This window comes from Drosophila novamexicana, unplaced genomic scaffold (genome assembly GCF_003285875.2).
Source record: "Drosophila novamexicana strain 15010-1031.04,08,12 unplaced genomic scaffold, DnovRS2.1 tig00000739-arrow-arrow-pilon, whole genome shotgun sequence".
NCBI lineage: Eukaryota > Metazoa > Arthropoda > Insecta > Diptera > Drosophilidae > Drosophila > Drosophila novamexicana.
The window spans coordinates 1,146,396-1,168,829 of NW_020824819.1; the positions used below are offsets into that span (position 1 = coordinate 1,146,396).

The window sequence follows — 22,434 nt, forward strand, 5'->3', positions numbered from 1 at the left end:
TTTGCAAGTGCTGCTTATCGATAACAAAATTACCCAGCTGGTGATGGTTGTGTTTTGTTTGGGTTTTTTTATATTTTTTTATTAACAAAATTAATTATGTAAATATATTTAACTGATTCATTAGTACTTACTTATGTGTGTGAGCGTGTGTTTCATAACAGGTTTATTACTGTGGCGTTGTTAATAAAAAATACACCCTGCACCTGTTTGGCTGGTTTCAAAGCAAACCTGCGTTTTTGGGCCTTTTTTTGCCCCTTTAACATTGAGGAAATTTTTCGCAATTAAATTGCGACGAAGTTTGGACCCACGAACACAACACTATCACAACTTCATAACAAAATGGGGAACAATGTGAGTGCCAAGGCCGATGGCGAGGGCAGCGAACCTCCGTTGGACGGTGGGAAACATAAACACCACCATCAACATCACAAGTCCAGCATACAATCATCCAACAGCAATAACAATGCCAACGATGTTGTTGTCAGCAACAGCAGCGCCAGCGGCAGCGGCAGCAATAACAGTCTCAAGGTGCAGTCACAAACGCAAACAATGACCAGATCAGCATCAGGCGCAGATGTGACAGAGAAGTACCTTACCCAGCTGGTGCCAGTAGAGCGCCTGGCTGAAATATTAAAGGAACAGACGAGTAACAAGTACGGCATCAATGGCATTATGTCAGATGTTTTTGTGGTGAGCAAGCACAGTTAATTAGCTGATAACAGTTTTATAGCAGTTTCAAAACAATTATTTTCACGCACACAAACACACACAGTCTCAAGTGTTTCCCGAATACACTGATTTGGGCCATCGACTCTTTCAACTAATGCACCTTAACTCTAAGGCAACAACGAAGCACCTGGGCACCGTGGCCTTTCGACAGCAATGCGAACGATTCCTGGGCATCATGGATGATGCTAAGGTGCTGGAGAGTTACATCAAGATGTACGCACAGGACGATAATCCAGATTTGATAGACAAAGCAGGCGTCACACGCCTGTTGCTCATCTGCTATACGATTGCCATGCAACACTCGGGGAATGCTGTGCTCTGCACGGCCATAAACAGGACGTTTGGCTCTGTGACCAAGTCGATATTTTTTAGCCACGATAGCCTCAGCTTGGGCTTCGTTTGCCGTTGGTTCGAGCAGAATTTGATTCGTCTTGTTCTACTGGTTCACAAATACTGCGTCCATACGCTCTCCACTGCATATCGCGGCTTGGAACAACAGTCTCAGTCGTGCGGAATTGAGCTACAAACGCCAGTGCTGGAACAGCGCAATCCATTTGCATCCAGTGATGCAACGGATCACAGTGCGCCCGCCTTGCACAATGAGACGTTGATGCCGCTGTCACAAGCGTGGCTGCTGGCGGGCGCCCTACCCCCACTGTATTCCAAGCCACGGACGATTGTGCCGCCCAATAGCAGCAACAACAGCAGCGCTTCGAGCGCTGTGCAGATTTTCAAGGATAAACTGTCAATGATGCCATCACACTGGACACTACTGTACGATTCCAACGAGCATGGGGTGGGTGCCAATCGCTTTTTGCACCATGTACTCGGCTACCGCGGTCCGACGCTGGTTCTGCTGCACACCAAGGACGAGCAGACATATTGCATTGCGGCGCCCAATGAGTGGAAGGAGACGCATTTGTTTGTCGGCGGTGAGGGTAGCTGTGTGATACAGCTGTTGCCCAAGTAAGTAATAAAAAGAAAACACGGTCAGATTTAAAGGGGAACTCTACAGTAGAAACAATTTCATTTCCATTGTCCTTGTAGATTTGTGATACTAGAGAAGAAGCCCAACATTTTGTACCTTAACACCAGCATACGCGGCTATCCCAAGGGCTTGCGAGCAGGCGCTGATCCGCGCAAGCCCATCATATCGGTTGACGAACATTTCGAGAATGTAGACTGTAAGGGCATTGCGGCGGGCCTTATGTCCATTGAGGCAAGTAAATTGTTAATATGGTATATTTTTTGCTATATTTGTATGTGCAATAAGCCTTAGTCAACACAGTATACATATATAAATACTTATGTATGGTATAAAAATTCATAGACATATTCTAACGTATATCGCATATATATTAACGGCGTAATTTCCAGTCTAAGCATTTAAAAACAACACTTTCCAGCAATTGATAACCGAAGGCCAATTTCGCCTGTAAGCTTTTACAGAGCTTTTACAGAGGTAAATGAGCCCAGAGCTAACATTTAGCCGCGAAAGTGTGTGTACATTTGAATGAAGTCTAAATTCTCCTCACCAAAAATATAAACGACGATGTTACAATTACCAACAACAAAAACTGCAATGTCTTACAGGTTTGGGGCTGCGGCGATAAATCATCACGCGAAGTGCAATTGGATATTAAGAAATGGCAAATCAAGGAGGCGGAACGTCAGCGCACAGTTAAATTAACAGCCGCCGATTGGATGGATCATCCGGATCGATACCTTCTCGAGCTGGGCGGCAGGCAGAACTACAACAACTAAAAGCAATAATTATTGCTGTTGTTGTTGGTGCGTGTATTGATTCGAAAGCAATTGGTGTGTGCCTTTAATTCGAGAACGCGATTAAAATTAACGAGGAATACTTTTAAAAACGATGATACTTATTAGTCATTCGTTCTCACGCAGCGCGACAAGAGTTTGCTACCCTGGACTGAAATTGTTTTTTGATTTTTATGTTGTTTGATTAACGAATTTTGTTTCATGTTTTCCTATGTTCAACGGCAAATTGGAATCGATTTGATATATATTTTAACGTTATGTGTCGTAATGCCATTTTAATTATACTATTCGATTAAGCTTTTGCTTGTAGTTAAAAGCGTCGTCCTTGTCACCAGTTCTGTATTTCCTTTTTTCTAATCGTCCGCTTGTTTTTGCAATTTTTAAGTGTCAGGTAATTTAGTTTTTCTTTCTATTTTTTCGTTTTCTATTTGTTCTAATCTTAGAATGCAAGTATTATGAAAAGACAAAAAATTTTTAAATAATAAACATAATCAAATGTTGCAAATATGGCTTTGAATCTTTTTATGACCAGGCGCTGATTTGGTGGAACCGTTTAATTAAGTGTATGGTGCTTATCAGCCAAGCACTTCAAAAGTTGATAAATTTTCCACACTCATGCATACCATACGTATGCGTTTACAATGATTCATGATTTTATCTGTTAAAGAATGAGTTTGATAAAAAAAGCCATTATTTGCTGGGTTGCTTTAAAATGATATCATTATGTATATGGCAAGAAATAAAGTTTTAACAATCAAATGCAAAAATGATGAAGATTCATTTTTGGGTTAAGTATTCCAGTCTCAAATACAAATTCAGACAATTGACCCATTGAATATATCCAAAAAGAATCCCAGTCTTAATTATTTCAAACATAACCCAATAATTCTTAAAAAATATTTAAATGTCGTACTATTTCAAAGGACAGCAACAGTACAGCTCTATTATATTGTCATTTACAAGAGTCACAAAGACAACTCCTTGATGCTATGCATCTTGAAGAAAATTCAACGGAAATGTAAATGCTTAGTATAAATATAAACATTCTTGGTGGAATGTTTTGGTATTTTGGCAATTTAAAAATTTCTATAAAAGCTGTAAATTAAAATGGCAAATGTATAAATATAACATAATAAATTTCTTTCTGGTATCTTGAAGTAAAAGTATAAATTACTAATGTATAATGGTTCAAGAGAAATATGAATAAAACAAAAATAAAATAAAAAACGCACATTTTCCTACTGCAAGTTGAAAAAATAAAATGATATAGAAAATATCCGAATGGATTAATATAAAACAAAAATGTTTTTTAAATAATAAATACCAATAAAACTATTTGAAATGATAAAAACCGAAAAAAATACATCAATTAAGAATTTGCATAATTATATTATTGAGAATTACATAAGTTAATATACAATATATGTTTTCAATATAAGTTACGCCCTTTTCTGACCGGCAGTCACTCCATTCACAATCTTTTGCTTTAAGGGTATGTATCAATTTATCTACTAAGCAACATACGAGCACAAATACGAGGGTACAGGGTATTACTAGCCTAATAAAAGTACAAACTACTGACAGTCACCATAGCGTCGAGTCTAACTATCTGCATTTGTATAAGTGTATAATTTTCGTAGAATTTATAATTGCCTATGATTTTGAAGTTCAATGTATAAAACGTTCGAGCCTAATCTATAAATATATATATATATATGTTTAAGAAAATCTATCGATTCCCTTTGCATATAGATTTACATATGTTTAATGAAGATTCGTTGGAATTGAATGAATCTCTAAACCGATTATATATGCAGCTATTTTATAAAATCAGTTGTTGCTTTCGCATTGAAAACTAAGGCCACGCAATTTAGAATTTCCCAATTTGATTGGGTTGCCAGAAGAGTAAGCTATATGTGAGTATTAAGCTTAATTACAAAGGAATTTATGTTTGCCAATCGGTTGACTAAATAATAATTGAGTGAGTAATCGAAATAACTGATAAGGTATATAAACAGAATAAATATCGCTACTTCAATTTTAAATGGGTCTAGGTGATGTACTCTCTGTCTCGTCGACGACGCGTCGTCGATGCCACAACCACAATCGGCATCTGTTCAACATTCTCTCCACTCTCTATATCATCATCAGCGTCATCCTCATCGTCATCGTCTTCATCGTCGTCGTCATCGTTGTCATCGTCCCCGCCCGTTGAGTTGGACCACTCGGATGCAGTTTGGTTGCTGCACGTGGCGCTGAATTTTAAGCTGCTTGACATGCCAAATGAAACGGACAGCGATGCACTCAGCGATGAGGCATTCAAATTTTGACTAATTTCTACATCGTCCCCATCCTCGAGCACATCAATGTGCTGATGCTGATAGCGTTGTCATCTGCCCGCGCCCAGCAGCAGTGCATAATCATCGTTGGACTCGGGTATCGGGGCTGCCGCAGAAGCAGCAGTACGCGCCTGCAGGAAACTGCTGCCACCGGCTTGTGGCGGCCCAACGCCACCGAGAAAATGCTGCTGATCCCGTTCGCGCAGATGCTGGTTCGTATCGCGTTGGCGCGCCGACAGTTTCAGATTGGAGCCCGGCAAATGCAGTTGTTGTTGTTGGTAATTGTTGCTATTGCTATTATCATCAGCCACATCGGTGCCTGCTATAGGAAATCGAGATGGGGAATGAGTTTGGTGTTCAGTTAGTGGACCCATTAGCCCAACATTAACGGGCACAATTAACCGACTCGTTGTGGCGCCATATGTGGCATTGCTGTTACCTGCTTGTGCGACGTTACCCCCCGACATCGGCTGTTCCTGCCGCTTGCCAATTAAGTACTCGGACTCGCTGCTAGAACGGCGTGGACCCCGCGCCAGCGGCTGGTATGTACTTCGACCCTGAAAACGTCGACTAATTGAGCTGCTGACCACGCCCAAGTGCTCCGTAACATCCTCCTGCATGTCCGAGATGTCCATCATAGAGAGGAAGGCTCGACACCAGCTGTGATTTGGATTGTTCCAATACTGTGGTGAATTAATGTGGAATGGATGGTGGGGAAAGCTGTAAATGTGAGCCACGGCAGCAATAAACATCTCTATGCATATAAGAAAGTTCTAAAAACAAACAACAACAACAAAACAATTAAAATAACTTTATAGAAACCCGATCAGATATGCAATCAAAGACTTACTTGCAGCATGGACGCTAGATTTGCATCACCGACATCGCCAAAGATGCCCTTAATAATCCCGTAGTATACCAGCGCATTGAGCAGCACTCCTTGGCTAAAAATGGGAAAAATAAGAGATTACTGTTTAACTATAATGAAGTATTGTTTAAGTACTTACAAAAATGAAAAGAACACAACAGCCTTGATACACAGAAATTTTGGTATCGGCTTCATGGGCTTCAAGTCCTCTTTGTTCGCCCGATAGAAAAGCACCAGGCAGTACATGGCCACAAACTGTGAGATATTGTTAATGACCACAATATAGGGGAAGGCTACATTTCCGGCAAACTCGCCCTCGCCATAAACGCCGCACAGTTCGCAAATGCTGTGCCGATTAATAGGTAAGACATTATTTTCATTTGATTAACATCTACAGATAACGAAATATTGCTCGCCCTAATATGCCCCAGCTTAACATTGGAACATATAGAACTATTCTATGATACATAACAAAGTTGTTAAACAAAGAGTTTAGTTTTTCGATTGCCTCTTTTTCCATTATCAAATTTGATATAATTTTTAATAAATTAAATGATGTAAGCATAGCAATTATTTATCAATTTATTTTTATACATTGTAATCTCTACTATTATCATTTGTTCTCTTATTCTTATATATATTATTTTTAAGATTTCCCTCTAAGCATGCCAAACAAAACAACCTGAGGCTCATTTAATATTAATGCTAAGAAGAGAGCTCATCATTGTTTATACGGAATTGCAACGTGGCATTTTATACATTATCATACTCACACCGAGATGAATGTCGTGATGGGCCGCACCACAGTGTACTGCAATATGCCGTGCTTGCAATTGTGGATGAACTCGCGACCCATGACCCAGGGTCGCATGCAGCAGAGCGGAAAGAAGTGATGCACTTGCGGCTTGTACTCCATTGTCGCCTCCAGGTCCATGCCGAGATTCAAGTAGTTCAACAAATAAACCATGAAATTGTAGATTACGTATGCCTCATAGCACTCTCGCAGCGAGTCAACGTAGATGGAATGCTTGGGAAAGAGCAGGCCGAGCCACTGTAAACAAATTCAAATTCAAATTCGAATTTCAATGACTTCAATGCGAGCAATGTGGAACAATAATTGGACATGATTCGATTACGGGTCTCGATTTCAACCGCTTCCATTGGCCCACTTACCGCATTCAACGCGTAGATGGGCACCATCCACAGTATGCGTATTATGTGCTTTTGTAGAATGGGCTTTGTGAAATGTATGACGTGTTGTATGATGTGCCAAATGGAAATGGGCACCGCGGATAGAACGAACAGACCGCCGATGAGTATAAGCTGGTCATTTTGTTGGAAGCCATCCTTCACCGAGTTCACAATCAGCAGGGGCACCACAATGATCGCAAATATCGCATAGGTCACAATCAACAGGGGCCGTATCCAGATGCGCCATTCTTCGCAGAAGCGGCGTATGTCGAGGCGGCACATCCTGCACATAAATTTTGTGTTGGCTGTGTGTGTGTGTTTGAAGAAATGTTTCGAGTTTTGCTTTCGTCACAAGACAAAGCCCCAGAGCAGCAGCAGTAGCGGAAACGACGTCGTTGTTGTTGTTATTGTCGCCGCCGCCCCGTTATTGTTGGTTGTCGGTTTTGTTTGATACGTTTGTGTCCCTCTCAGGCTTTTAAATGGCACGTCTCTTACACCCGCGCACTGTTTGCAAGCGCCCAGCGCACATCGTTGCTATCGCTTGTTTTACAACACACACGCAACACAATATAAGCTAAGCTGTAGTATGCAAATTTTAACTATTAAGAAACTTTTGCGTTTTCTGTGTAGTGACAATCGCTTGATAAGGGGAAACTTTTAACTGTCTGGCATTATCGAAAACATTCAAGTGCTGCAAAATGTCAAGTCATTTGCATAATTTTTCAACACTGACGCAAGCAGAGTTGCTATTGGTACTTTATACTTTTTCTTGCTTATTGTATTAACATTTCTGTAATAATTTCCCCAAATTTTAACATTCTACACAAATTTCCCCCTGCTCCAAATTTAATTTTCTCTTGATATTGTATATGTATTTTAATTACAGATTAAAGAATTATAGAATTAATGCATATTCCATGCAGATAAAAACATTAAAAGCTATTAAACATATATAGTGTCCTTTAAGCTGCTGCTACGGTTCAAAAACAATATCGCATCGATCTGATTCTGGCTACCAGTTAGCATAAATCGCTTATTGTAATCATAAATCTGTTCACGCAACACCTTCTTGAAATTCAGATTTACCACACCAGGTACTCCCTGATATAGTGTAGCCAAGTCGCGTAGCGTTCCATAGATATGGCCCATTTTGTTCCACCACTCAATGGGCGACTCGTCCAACTGGACAATCACCTCATTACGATAACGCTTGAGGTCAGTTTCCACAGTGCTGTCGGCATCTCGCTTTGGCGGATTAGGTATCTCTGCAACGTCAAACAGCAGTTCCAGTTCTAGAGAAAACTCGTTTTAAATTAATCTAACTATTGCTGTAATATTTAGCAAATTCGACTTACTAGATTTCTTCGCACTGTGCGAGGTGGCAGCTGCGGCAGACGAGCTACTGCCAGACTTGACATTTGGCTCCGTTTTAATGGTTACTGTTGGAGCGTTGACGGGTGCAGTGGGTGCCACATCAGCCGAATCCCCGCTCTGACTGTCTGTGCCAACCGAGCCGCCGAACGTCTTGTTGTATTTCTGTGTTAGCATACGCACACAGCTGTCAAGGTTTTCAATTGTGGTTAAACGATGGAATCGCGGATCAAGCAGCGCAGCGCTGGTCAGCGTATCATTGGCTATAATCTGTGATTGCAGCACACCCGCAATGGTGCGCTTGATATTCATCATTAAGGGCTCGTCCTGCTCAGCAATGCCCAGTTTCTTAATTAAAATCTTTGATGTAATGGGAGACAGCATGCTGCACAGAGGCATGTCCTCGCCACGCAAAGTATCCAGTGCAATCTGATTTAAATATGAGGAATTGATATGTTTTCGCTCGAGTGGTTAATGGGCATATGACTTACCACTAGAGCGCTTAACGCTTCGGTCACGGTTTTGGCCGTGATGACAAGTTGATCCATGTCCTCTGACCAAGATATAGATTCGGCAAAGAACTTAAGCAGCTCGTACAGAGTCCAAGGGAAATGTTCATTATATGCCGGCAGCTCCGACACCTTGGAACTAATTTCTGCCGAGTGGCGCTGTATAATGTCCTTCACCTGCTCCAAGGACGTGGCAACCTCCTCCAGTTCAAAGACGTGCCGCAGGCACTTGTCAATAACCGACACATAGCAGAGCACAACGGGTATATCTGTTTGATGTTTAAACAATACATATTTATAGTCTGAAGAATGGGCATTTACAACAAATAAGCGGCTACATAGACACCCAATACTACAGCATACAAATCAGTACAGAGAAATCTCTTATTCCCTTACGTACAGGTAAAGTATTTTTGGATCAGTGTTAACACCTGATCCGATCTGGGAGCAGTTCTTATTAGTTAGCTTATTGGGTCTAGCGAAATGCTTAGGTACATAGCTCAGCACACCTAGGCCTCTGAGCTGCAGCAAGATTATGTTGTACTCACTCTTTTCCTTCAAATAGGTCTGCAGCAGATCATCCTCATCGTCATAGTTCACGATGGCCAGTGTGCAATTGGGCAAATAGAAATCGGCGAGCAGCTCGTCGAATGAGATGTAGTCAGTATACTCGATGGTGGCATACATGACGCTGCGGACGCACTGCGTCTCGTCACTCAAGTAGTGATGGTAGATGCTGAGGAAGCGACGCTGCTCCACATTCATCCACTGCTCGAAGGCCAGCGAGTAGGGCTTCTCGGCGGTAAAGTCGCGCGTGAAATCGCCCATTTCCAAGAACTTGGATGCATGCTGTTCGGTAATCAGCGCGTCAATCTTCTGGGGCATGGGCAGCGATGGCAAGTTGCCCATGGCTAGACGTATGAACTCGCTAATGCCCAGATCGTATAGGGTCTCCACGTTGCGCAGATCACGCACAACTATGTCGGCCAGGGCCTCGGGTAAATTGGTTATATAGCTGCGCACCTGCATGCCACCCGTGCCCTCCTCGTGCTTAATGTTAGCGCGCGTAAAGTGCATAGTTCCAGACGGGGCTGTACTTTTGCGCTTACGCGCATACTTCAGCTCGCGCGGCTCAATACTAATAGAGCGATCCTCCTCTTCGACCAGGTTATCGGCGTCGTCATAGGTTAGCGGTACCATGGTTTCGTATAGCATTGTCTGGGAGGCGGCATCATCTTCGGCCTGCATGGCTGCTGCGGCCACAGCTGCCTCGTCCATTTCCTCGTCTTCATCGTTCTCGTGGTGAGTGCGATTGTTAATGAACTCTAGCTTGACGCGACGTGAGGAGACGTTGCGCTTGGACAACGGTGGATGGTTTAGATTGCGCGGAGTCTTGCGCGGCGGCACTTGTATATCGTTTTCCTGGCACAAGGCCTTGAAAAGGTCCTTGTGGCGATGTTGCAGATGCGCACGCAAATTGGTGGTATTACCGTGATTGGTCAGCACTTTATGGCATTTGATGCACACAACATTTTGCTTGGTAATTACCTCGTCATTATCGTTCGATGGAAAGCCAAAGTAGCGCCAATAGACGCTTTTCATTTTGGGCGAGTACAGCTTGGAAAAGTTGAGCTGCGAGACATCCTCGTATTTGGCTTCAACAACCATTGGCGAACTGGCCACTCCGTCCATTTTTGAGTTCTTGGCTGTTTATTGATATCTGATTACCGATGCCACAAAAAAATAAGCGCGCAATTTCTCGATTATAGATAGTCAGTTCAATAGTCAATAGTTTTTTTTATCTGTATCAGAAAGTACAGTTCAGAGTTGCCACGCGACAGAGTAGCCAATCGATAAGGCAAATGCGCGTATTATATGTAATAGATGCGCAGAACTTGTAAGTTATTTATTTTTAATTGTTAGACATATAATTATTGCTGCGCGTTTGACATTTGCTTAGCGTCGGGCAGCGGAAAAATGTAAACTGTATGGAATTTTTGTTAACACTGATTGCATCACCAATCGATAGCTGGGGAAATTTTTGCGGCAGCCAGGGAAGTTTTTCGAGGGAATTTTTTAATACTGTATGCTCATGACGTGAAGTTGGCTGCGATTTTCTTTTTGATTCGTTGTTGGGTAGCAAAAGGTGTGTGGAATTTTACAATGCACAGAATTTAATATATTTAGATAAGCAGTGACGCGGAATATAATGCGATTAATAGCCTAAAGGGTGCACCGCCTAATAGGCTATGACTTAACATGAAATATGTGGGAAAAATGATTCCATAACGCCTGAAACATGCAAATATATGCCAGCCACGTGGTGTGCGCACCCGTAATTTGGTTATAATATATACAAACCTATATATATGAATGTGTACTAATTTGTGTTTTTTTACTTGATCTCTGAAACAGCTTAACTAAACCGCCAAGATGGGTAAGGGTAACAATATGATTCCAAACCAGCATTACCACAAGTGGTGGCAGCGTCATGTGCGCACCTGGTTCAACCAGCCGGCGCGCAAGATCCGCAGACACGAGAACCGCGTCAAGAAAGCCAAGGCTGTCTTCCCGCGTCCTGCCAGCGGTCCCCTGCGTCCAGTTGTGCGCTGCCCGACCATCCGCTACCACACAAAATTGCGTACCGGTCGCGGATTCACCATTGAGGAACTGAAGGTGCGTGTGTTATTTTATGCTTGCTGTGAATTAAAACTGATTTAACATTATTACACTTAGGGTGCTGGTCTGAGCCAAGCCTTCGCCAAGACCATTGGCATTGCTGTCGATCGTCGTCGCAAAAACAAGTCGCTGGAGTCTCGTCAGCGTAACATTCAGCGCCTGAAGGAGTACAGAAGCAAACTGATTCTGTTCCCCATCAATGAGAAGAAGATCCGCAAGGGCGAATCAACTGTTGAGGAATGCAAGCTGGCCACACAGCTCCAGGGACCCATTATGCCCCTTAAGAAGGAGCAGCCGGTTGTTGAGTTCCGTGAAGTTACCAAGGATGAGAAGAAGTTCAAGGCCTTCGCTACTCTGCGCAAGGTAGGTTTAATGTTTGTGACAAGTGGCTTGAATATTTATTAATCAACATTGTTATTGTTTACAGGCACGTACTGATGCTCGTTTGGTTGGCATTCGCGCTAAGCGCGCCAAGGAGGCAGCTGAGAGCGAAGAGGGCGCCAAGGCTGATACCAAGAAGGCCAAGAAGTAAACTGCATCTAGACCTGATAATTCTGTCAACAACAACAACAACCAGAATAAAGTTTTAGTTTTTTTCATAAACGTGAATGTCTTGTAGTCGTTTTTCATCCCCATTGTATCAAATAGTAATTCAAGCAAGAAGTACTCTTCTTACTGCATATTCCGTTCACTCGCTGCCAGCTGCTGAAATACCCGATTGGTTCGTGCGCTCCTTTTGCTGTCCTGTCCGAAAGATATATGAACATAGGAAGTCTCTTTTTTGAATCTGTGGAACATTCGCTAAGCTGATTGCCTTTCAATAAGGTTGCCCATCATAAGTCGTCTGCCGTTGAACAACAATGAATCCCAGCTAGAACAAAAGGAAGGTTTACTTGAGCAGCTGTTGATGGCCTTTGCACACGCACAACATTCAACAAATACGAATACTCTGTTTTTTGGAATATGTCGTGTGGGTGCACGGACATGGATGTCCAAGCAAATCGAAAATTGACAAAAGAGAGACAACGGTGGTGTTATTCTTAATTCATAAAGTCGAAAAAAACTTAACTTTAACAAATTTATTTAAGATTAAAATATTGATAAGCAATAAGTTTCAAATGAATTTCTAAAAAGATTTCTGACAATTAGAAGTTTTCAGCCTAAAGGTAATATAGTTTTATTCAACCGAGTTTCACAAATATCCCCCATTTGAGACTATAATTTTTAAATGTTTTCTTATGTAAACAGTGCATCAATAAGCTTTTACGGCTTGGGCTATGATTTGATAACCAACCAGACGAAAAGTTAGCCAGGCTATACAGCAATCAATTTAAATGTATATTCAAATGCTATGGGCACAATTATATTATCGTAGACATTTCTTTTCTTTGCAACGTTTCAGAGATGTGTGTTGAAAACTTTTTAAGTATCTCAGAGAATTTTGGCTGCTTTTAATGTTCAGTTTTTGACTCAAATGATATATTTTAAGCCTTCAACATAAATGTATAAAATATTTGTTCGTAGATAATGTTTTGTGGGATTGAGAATTAAAGATTCAAAAGGGAGCCATGCGTCTCTTTCCAGCACATATACCATAGTTTAGTTATTTTAACCTTAAGATAAGTTCACAATAAGGTCGAGTACATTTGTATATGTCGTCTGCTCTTTAACCCCTCCCAAAGCAGCCAAAGGGCGATGCAAACATATGACCACAATTCATCGAGAAATTATAATCAACTGAACAGAATTAACGTATAGAATGCAAGTGCACACTTTTAGTGTAACATATGCAAAAGGAAAACGTTTGTTACTTTTGTTAAAAAAGAAAAGGGTTGCACAGTTGTTGTTGCCTCCACCTCCGCCAAGCAAAGTCAACCCAATTCAATTATCGGGCTGCGGCTGCTGCCTGGCAGCCCGCACCTTGAACCTTGTTTATGGATTTCGGCGATTTATATTTCAGTTAACCTTGTTTTCGGCACTGTCGCTTGTTTTGTGTCAAATGCATTCAAATTTTTATTATTGAAATTTATGAGCGCAAAAGTGATTTTCCTCATAGTTTTTCCTGCCTGTCCCTCTGATTTTTTGTGCTCGTTATGCTGGTGCTGGCCAAGGGTGTCAACGGGGGTTGCCGGCAGCGGTAAACAACCAAACCGAACTAGGAGAACGCCTGACACCACACCGTAATTGGCAATTGTTTTTCTGTTTGTGTATGTGTGTGTGTGTGCTACCTTTTGGTGGCAGCAGCAGGGGCAGGGGCAGGGCGAGCATCAGGAGCAGTTGTGGCTTTCCATAACTTTTTTTTTTTGCAACATGTGCGCCAGACCCATCAAATGCAGATCCGAGTTCTTCTTCGTGTGGGCTCATTTGTTTAGTTTTGGGCAAGTAAAAAGTTCTGTTCGCCTTGACGCTTGGAAATTTCATTTCAATTTTCACAATTTACGCTTCAGCTTGCCACACTTTAAATGCAAAATCAATTTGACGTTGCATCAAAGTGTTTTTAACCGCGACATTTTCCACAGGCTCTCGATTGATATCGTAGCAGCAACGACCACCAACCCTGACCATCATCCTGCCCGCAGTGGGTTAATCTGCATATGTGCGGAATGTGCCGGGATGTACAAATCCATAGATGTATGTGCTCGAGTGTCTGCACCATAAACGCAATCAGTGCTTAATGATCCATACAGCAATTGGATTAGTGCGTGCCTCGCAGGCAAACAGAGCAGGAGCAGGGGCAGGAGGGGCAGCAGCAGGGACAGCAGCAGGAGCAGCAGAGACAGCGACAGAGCAGTTCCAGGAGCTGCAGCAGCACTTGCTGAAAGCTTCTTGTCAGGCTTCGGCATAGTGGATTGTCCATGTCCTTGGCGATTTGCGTTTGAAAGACGCAGCTGTCGAACCGTTTACATTAATGGGGCTCAGCTTAATTGATTCATGGAAAACGTTACAATATATAAATCGTATTCTTAGGTAAGCGTGATTAGCGTGATTAGAATAAGTAACTATTACTACTTATTATAACTTATTAGAAAAAGTTATCATTACTTAATCTTAATTGTATATATTAATACATTAAAAAAAAAAGATGTCCATTAATATCTGAATGTCCTTTTGACTATGCAGGCTGCGAATTCGTAATGATTATTATATGAATACTTATATTTTTTTAAACAAAATGTTAATTTATGTAAGTTAATTTTAATTATTAAAAAATGATAATTAATACTAACAAAAATGTATTTCATATCATTTTTAAATCGTTCACGTTATTAAGCTCCACCTCCTGGCAAAATCATAGTCCCTCTCTCACCCAGTCTCTCTCCCTCTCTCTCCCTCTCTCTTTCTCTCTTCTTCCCAGCTTATAAAAACAACATTTATACCCTCGATTTTCCAAATCGGTCAGTTGTCTGGTGCTCTACCCTCAAAAAAAATGCTTATTATTTTTCCATAAAAAATCACCCAAAACAGAAAATCCGAAAAAAAACAAGACAAAAAAACATATTAATCAAATATGCAAATAAGCAGAAGGCCTTCATTGAATAACACTTTGGTAGGCCACAACAAATTGTTAGAAATGCGCAATTTATGACACCCCCTGGTCCCTGCTCGGGCGCCATTTGAGTAGTTCACGCATCATCTATCAAAAATTGGCAAACCATAAAAAAGGCTCATGCAAATCTATATAAGGACCCTCTTACGAGTAAAGAACTGAATGCAGCGCCTGCTGTTGCTTTTTTAGTGCCAATCAAAAGGCAACAACTCGAGTCGATTATGATTATGAGATCAATGCCAGGGGGAGGGGAGGGGCCAAGCAAAACAAATCGTAAAAAACGCAAATTGCAAGGCGAATCGAACAAATGTGCGCGAAATATCTGAATTGCATTAGATATAACACAATAAAAGGGAAATTTATGCATATGCAAATAATAATTGGCGAAAAATATGCAAATGAGCCGCGAGCTTCAAGCCGAGCGACAGAGAGAGGGAGGGGGAGGAGGGGGGAAATCTGAGTTAGAGTTGCGTGAAATTGTAAATGGAAAATAACTGAAATGGCATCAAGGAGCACTCATCATCACAAATGGCATGTTGGCCAGCCAGCACAGGTTGAATGTCCTTTGGCGTTGACGTGACTCTGTTCTGCACCGCCCACATTTGGAGTTGTAGGCCAAAATCAATTTGCATATGTGGGCGTGGCAATAACAACTACAACAACTACAACAACAACAACAACTGCAAAGGCAGCCACATTTTGGGGCATTGTGCCAGAAAATTACAAAATGTTGCCTGCCCCTGCACTATGTCGACTCTGGAGTTTGAGATAATTAATGTGGCAATATTCTAAAGGACCTCTTGTAGGTGTGTGTGTGTGTGTGTGTCAGTGGGCGTGTATGTGAAAAGCATTTCAATGTTTTGATAGGCAATTACCCGGAATCGACTTGACGGCCTCGTTTTGTGTCACAAATAGAGAGCATAAATAGAAAGAGATGTATATATATGTATTTTTAATAGGATTATTGGCAAAGCTTCTTTTACATTTTTTTTATTTATTATATAGAAGCAGGACTTTAGAAAACTCTAAGTATACACAATTCCAGAGACAGCTTAATTCATTTATTTCAAAGAAACTTGTGATAAAACATAGAAGATTTAAATTTAATTACTAGATATATATTATACTATATTAAGGATAAGAAGAATTTGAAGTACACATCTAGTTTATTCTATAAATAATTAGAATGGCGGAATATATATCTATTTTTATTAATCATTAAAATGAAACATTTGTGGTAAAGAAAATCGAAAAAAGAAAATAGTTAAAAGCTGACCAATTGATAAGTATTGAAGATAATTCAGTCAAAATCAGCCAAGTAGAGTGCTTTAAACTTAAACCCAAGCCACAAGTAGGCCAATTTTCTAGGGGTAAATAAAAACTGAAGTCCATTGAGTCTCACTTGAGGCGAAAAACAATTACACAACTGTCCAAAAGCAATAGAAAACGAAAACGAGAGTCCCAGCAGAGTGGAGTTTATCGCATAATCAACAGCAGACAACAGATTTAAATTTTAGACCAAAAAACACATGTTCGAAAATTGCCCAGAGACCAAATGAAACCACCAAAAACCACCAACAACCACAGGCGAGCCCACATAACGAGCCCAACAAGTGAAACATTTGAATGCGGCCGGCCGGCTTTAAAATCAAGTGTCTGTGTGTAATGCGATATTTAAATTTGATATAAAAAGCGAACCAACAAAAAAAAAAATGAAAAAATGATACACTCAGATAAGGTGGTGGGTTGTTCCAAACCTGTTAATGTGAATACAATAGAGCTACTTGAAGCAGCGACCGACCGACCCTTCCTGCCTCCCTCCCTCCGGCAAGCCAAACGATCATTTAATCACGCACTGGGCCGTTCGACAATCCTGCAACCCCCTGGTTGGAGAGGCAGGACGACAAAAAAAAAAGGTTTGCCTGACTTTCAATTAATCAAATTATCGCGCCACGGGGTTGGCGGGCACAGCCGCCACTCGAGAATCGCAGCCGGGCAAACATTTGTCCACTTTTTTGCAATTTGTACAGGTCAAACGCTTCGAACTGGCGACTTTTTTTTTTTTTGCTCGATTATTGTGATTTGTCGCGCGCTCTGTGGCAACATCAATAAATTGTCAAAAGCTGTCAAAATTTTTAATGACCGTGTGACGCCTAATAACCGAAAATCGATTCGCTCGAGCCACAGCATTTCATATAGGTTTTTGCAATTTTCAATTCTCCACATTTGATTTTTTTATGATACTGTGAACATTTTTATGAATTGCTCGCGATTGTGTTTGATCAGCCGGCCTTTTAAAGTTTTCATTAATAGTGGAACATGTGGGCAGACAAGTATATCAATCACCCGAAGCTGCGAGATTTTTAGGACCCTGTTCCCTTATATTTATCTGACCCTAGAATTCGGTTCATTTGGTTCCAATAACAATATAACAAAAATGAACCTAATGAACCTGATCCAACATCAGGAATGCCTTATAAATCGTGGGCTTTAAAGTAAGAATTTCGAATAATATTCAATGTATTTCAGTTTTTGATTTCTATTAGTTTCAAATGCCTTGCAAGGCTCAAGCCAGCTCTCTGCCTGTTCAGTTCTAAGAGCACATCCTAAGGCCCAGGCTTGGTTTCAAACATTGTTTATTAAATACAATTGCCCGTTGTACGGAAAATATTAAAGTTGTAGATATTTTCCAAAAACAAGACACGGGCTAAATGTTCTATTTTGAGAAATATATTATTTGGTTAAAGATTGCTTAAGATTAAACAAGTAAGTGGTTCTAGTCGGGAGCTCCCGACTAGGGCAGGGAGGGGGAGGGACGGACGGACAGACGGACATGGCTAGATCGACTCCGCAATTGATGCTGATCAAGAATATATATACTTTATGGGGTCGGAGAAGCTTCCTTCTGCCTGTTACATACATTTGGATTTTGCACAAATTCAATATACCCTTATACCCATTTTTAATGGGTTCAGGGTATAAAAACAGCTTGGTTCGGGTACAAATAGATTTGATTCGTTTCGATTTCTCTGCATTTCATCAGTTTTCTTTCGACGGCTCACATGCTCATTGCATGACGAGATTTCTGAGTGCCTCAAGCGGATTCACGCCCAATGCTCAACCCACAAAGATAAAAAAAAGAATAGCTTTGGAAGCCCCAAAATTGAGTAGTTCCCACGAAATGCTCTGTTATTGGCACTTTCCAAGTTTCAACCACAACAATCAACACTTCTGCACCTGTCTGCCCGGTCTGTGAAGACCGACCGCAAAAAAAGAGTTCTGCCTGTCAGTTCCGTGAATCCGGCATCCACCCGGGATCGCGTGGTATTCGCTATTGTTGAACTACATCAAGCTGGAAATTGCAAACTGCAAGTTGTGCTAACCCTTTGGCTTTGATTTTGTTGGGATATCATTAAAAAAAAAAAGGAAACCTTTAAAACAGGAACGTGACAACGTTGTGTGAAACATGCATAAATTATCGTAACTGTAACAGTCGCACATAATTCACTTCATTAACGGGCAGCAACACCCTTCGGAGCACCCTTAACCCTTTCTGGACATATGCAAATAGTGCCACATCATTAGTGCGTGCAGTATCCGAATTCGAATCAGTATCTGCATCTGAATCACAATCTCAATCCCGATCCCAAGTGCAAGTGCAGCAGATAGAAAGGGTTGCGGTTGCGAGTGTGAAGCACGTGTCGAGCACTGTCTGGAACATTTTTTGGACTGCCCTTCAAACTGAATTCGAACCTGTGACCTCTGTGCTGTGAATTTGCTTTTGGTTTACTCTTTTTTTCCCTGGTATTTGCATATGTTGTTGTTCACAGCGATTAGTGAGCCATGGATATGGAAAATTTGTTTTTAGCCATTTGTCTGTTGCGGCTTGGCTGCGTCAAAGGGTTGTCGGCAGAATGAGTGCCAAAACCTATCTGAAAGTTGACTGTGTAAAATGTGCTAAGCTCGTGTCATTTAACTTTTCAATTTTGTAAGCGTTAGGTAAAGTAACACAAAGTCTTTTAGGGAAAGTAATATTATATTTGAGCAAAACTGCACAGATTGCAAATATCATGCATTTTTTCAAGGCGTGATGCTTTTATACAATTGCCTATAATTTACACAATTTAAAAATAAATAAATAATAAATATATAAAAATAATTAACATTTATTTTATTTTCTATTAGACATTCTACCATGATATAGAGTCCAATTCGTTTAGCTAATCTCTTATTAGCATCAGTTATGTTTATCCAAAAACAAATCCCTTTTATCTAACTCTTCCCGGAAAAACTCTTTAATGTTGCAACTTGTTCAAATCTAGACATCTTTCGACTGCCCAAAAGTTTCTACCCGGAATCGTTTCTATTAACTTTGTTGGCTTATCATATGTTTAACGCCTCCTGCAGCTGAGCTCAGTTCTGGACGGTTTTTTCCCACACACCGAGCCGGCAAATTAAGCCACAACAAATTTGACCTTGTTAAGTTAGCTCAAACAATCCGCAAACACCAACAAAACGAAACGAAAAAAGGAAAAGCGAAAACAAAAAATACCAAGGAGTCTGGCAGATTCCCAGCATTGTTTTATGACCAGCTCGCATAACCGAGCGTCGACAAGGCAGTTACCTACCTCAGATTGCAGGTGATCAATTGGCAGTGCCGGCATCGAGCAATGCGACGCATCGGGGCAGGTATCCACGTTTAATCCACTCATAAGTCACGCCGTTCTCTTGTAGCATCATCCTCTGTGTGTGAAGCGAAGGTGGAGCTATAAGTATGCCCACCACGCTGTTGGGATGTGTTCAGTTGAAGATCGCTTTGCAACACTAAAAAAAAGAGCTGGGAAATGGTTTGATATTAGACAAAACTGCAATACAGTGGCTTTCCCCTGACTACACAGATTAATTGCTTATTTATAACTCAAATATATTTACCAGATTAAGCGATTAAAATATATATACACATCTCCCATAAATATCTCGAAAGTAAGACATTACTGCCCAATAACCCAAGTACATGGCGATGTATTGTATGCAATAGACTATCATTATAAATAATATAGTAATTTATAAAGCACGACAAAGCATATATTTAAAGTATGAATAAAAGTGTTAACATAACATTCAATTAACTACTTAGACGAAGTGTACAAGAGTTCTCAGCGCAGAGTCCTCCGGGGCATTGGGGGCTGGCTACCATCATGACACCATCTATAAGGCAACACCAAAAGCAAGAACATGAACAACCGCCAAGCTACAATAAAGAAGATCTTTTACACACCGCCGAGTGCAACAACAAAAGCGCAGACAGAGCAGCCAAAATCAAAACCAAAACCAAGTACAACAAGAAGACAACAACAAATATGGGCAATGTTCAAGGAATCCCAAGTAAAAGAGCACAACACGATCGCCTTCACCCTCGGCCAGGGCATATGCATACAAGACGGCAATGATGCGACGATGTGATTGAAACAAAACATCTTATTATTACCAACGACGGAGCAGCCAGCCGATCGGCCGACTGGCAAGAAGAGCGACCCCGTGCGACCTCGATGTGGACCTGGACCTGGACCAGGCACTGACACTGGACGTTGCCAGAAAACAAAAAAAAAAAAAAAAGAGAAGAGCGTGCAAAAACAAAAATTCCCACGCTCAGAGACTGCCCTTTGTCGACGTCGTCGCTGTCGCTCGTCCCGCCCGCCCATATAGGGCGCAATCTGGGAAACGTCCTTACCGCCCCCCCATCCGAAGATTTTGCGAAAGCTGAGCCACTGCCAAAAATCTCTGTGGCTTTCCTGCAACGCCCCTCCCCCCCTTTGTTGTTGCACTGCAGACTGTGCCCTGTTGCAGTTTTGTGATTGATTTCACTTTGGTTTTTTGGTATGCCTCTTGACTTTCACAGCTCATTGGGCTCGCTATGTAGCTCACACGATGCCATCCAGCGGGGCATCCTCCACACACACACTCACACACACCTACTCCATATAGACGCTGGCATGCGGACAGGTTAAAAATCGACAGGTATCAAGTGGTGAACGCTCATAATTATAGTATTTAGTGGTGCGTAAAATGTGATATTCTTTTTTATTTTTGTCAAAATCTTTTGGTTTTTTAAATTGACCAGGGTTCGTCATGCGAGGAATTTAAAATTCTGTGCTCACTTATTTTATTTAAAGCTGTAAAACAAATAAAAACTGTTTAAAAAGTGAATTCATATTTATTTATTTCCCAACAGAACTTTTTATATTTAGAACATTTTAAAACAATTTGAGTTATTGTAGACTATGTTTTTCAAATGTTCTTAATCATTTAATTTTTCTAACTTGCTATTTTCTTTGTAAATTCTTTAATTTGATTAATATTCACAATACAAATTTCAATTCTTTATTATATTTTCATTTACGTACGTTACGGGTATCTTACATTTATTTACAATTATTGTTTAAAATATTCCGTCATTTCCTTTTCAATTTATCTTAACTATAATTTTCTTTTTTTTAATTGTTGATTTATAATTCTAAAAATAGAATATATGTAAAAATTTAATTTTCTCATGTTTTTATATTTATATTTTTTTATATTTATTAATGATAATGTTTGCCAATGCTTTGAATAATATCTTGCAATTAGTCATTTAACATTTTAGCTCTTCTTCTATGTTTGCAACTTTTTTCTTGTGGCTTAAAAGTTTAAATTTTTGGGCTTATTAATATCCATTTTAAATTTAAGCACCCGTTGGAATCACCCTAAGCATATGCTGCACTTTTCATTGATCAATATTATATTAATTTTATTAATGTACCGTAAAATCAAAGACCATAATACTTATGCATATTCAACGAAAGCTGAGATGTGCTCAGGACCAGCATCCAGCAGATGCTTGAGCAGCCTGGGAGTCCGAGTCCGAGTCAGGTTCGGGTTGTTGTTGTTGTTGTTGTCTGCCCGTTAAATCAGTGTTATTGATCATAGCTGCATAATCAAGTTACGGACGCTTTTCATTATGTTGCCAGTTGCCGAAAAAGCAACCAACCACCAACAACAGCATTATCATCTTTAACAGCAACATCATCATCGTCCTCGTCATCGTCATCATCAGCAATGACATTTATGTTGACCAACAGGTTGGCTGTTTCGGCTTTCGTATTCTCAACTTCACCGCGCTGCGAGGGTTGCTTATTCAACATAGGGCCACAGACAATGCTGCGTCGGTGGTGTGGGCAGTTGCCTAAGCAGCCAGTGGTGATGGTGGTGGTGGTGGCGTTGTTTCAGCCGATGTTGCTGATGGTGAGTTTTTGGCGTCAACTTGTTCGGCATTCGCTCGCAATACGCACTTGTGTACGGTCGTGTTCTCGCGTCGAATCCAAGCATAATAAAAACCCAAAACGGTTAAAGTTCAAAAACATCGTACCGTCGCCTGTCGTT

At 40.8% G+C, this 22,434-nt stretch overlaps 4 protein-coding genes across 4 annotated transcripts; 2 read left to right on the forward strand and 2 right to left on the reverse strand.

Moving 5' to 3' along the window:
* The first annotated feature begins 90 nt into the window (after window positions 1–90).
* On the forward strand, window positions 91–3,726 carry LOC115763605. Its single transcript, XM_030706233.1, has 4 exons — window positions 91–690; window positions 773–1,695; window positions 1,777–1,948; window positions 2,323–3,726. Exons 1-4 carry the CDS (start codon window positions 340–342, stop codon window positions 2,491–2,493), a joined length of 1,617 nt encoding a protein of 538 aa, XP_030562093.1. The 5' UTR covers window positions 91–339; the 3' UTR covers window positions 2,494–3,726.
* Window positions 3,727–3,880: 154 nt separating this feature from the next.
* Window positions 3,881–7,569, reverse strand: LOC115763419 (transmembrane protein 184C). Its single transcript, XM_030705977.1, has 6 exons — window positions 6,892–7,569; window positions 6,492–6,769; window positions 5,858–6,064; window positions 5,701–5,794; window positions 5,290–5,623; window positions 3,881–5,172 (listed from the first exon to the last, which is right to left on the reverse strand). The coding sequence occupies exons 1-6, from the start codon at window positions 7,198–7,200 to the stop codon at window positions 4,901–4,903; spliced, it is 1,494 nt and encodes a 497-aa protein (XP_030561837.1). The 5' UTR covers window positions 7,201–7,569; the 3' UTR covers window positions 3,881–4,900.
* A 209-nt stretch (window positions 7,570–7,778) lies between these two features.
* On the reverse strand, window positions 7,779–10,677 carry LOC115763356. Its single transcript, XM_030705881.1, has 4 exons — window positions 9,338–10,677; window positions 8,772–9,058; window positions 8,265–8,709; window positions 7,779–8,201 (listed from the first exon to the last, which is right to left on the reverse strand). Exons 1-4 carry the CDS (start codon window positions 10,479–10,481, stop codon window positions 7,852–7,854), a joined length of 2,226 nt encoding a protein of 741 aa, XP_030561741.1. The 5' UTR covers window positions 10,482–10,677; the 3' UTR covers window positions 7,779–7,851.
* A 527-nt stretch (window positions 10,678–11,204) lies between these two features.
* LOC115763357 (60S ribosomal protein L13) lies at window positions 11,205–12,071 on the forward strand. Its single transcript, XM_030705882.1, has 3 exons — window positions 11,205–11,465; window positions 11,526–11,831; window positions 11,896–12,071. The coding sequence occupies exons 1-3, from the start codon at window positions 11,223–11,225 to the stop codon at window positions 11,998–12,000; spliced, it is 654 nt and encodes a 217-aa protein (XP_030561742.1). The 5' UTR covers window positions 11,205–11,222; the 3' UTR covers window positions 12,001–12,071.
* Window positions 12,072–22,434: the final 10,363 nt, after the last annotated feature.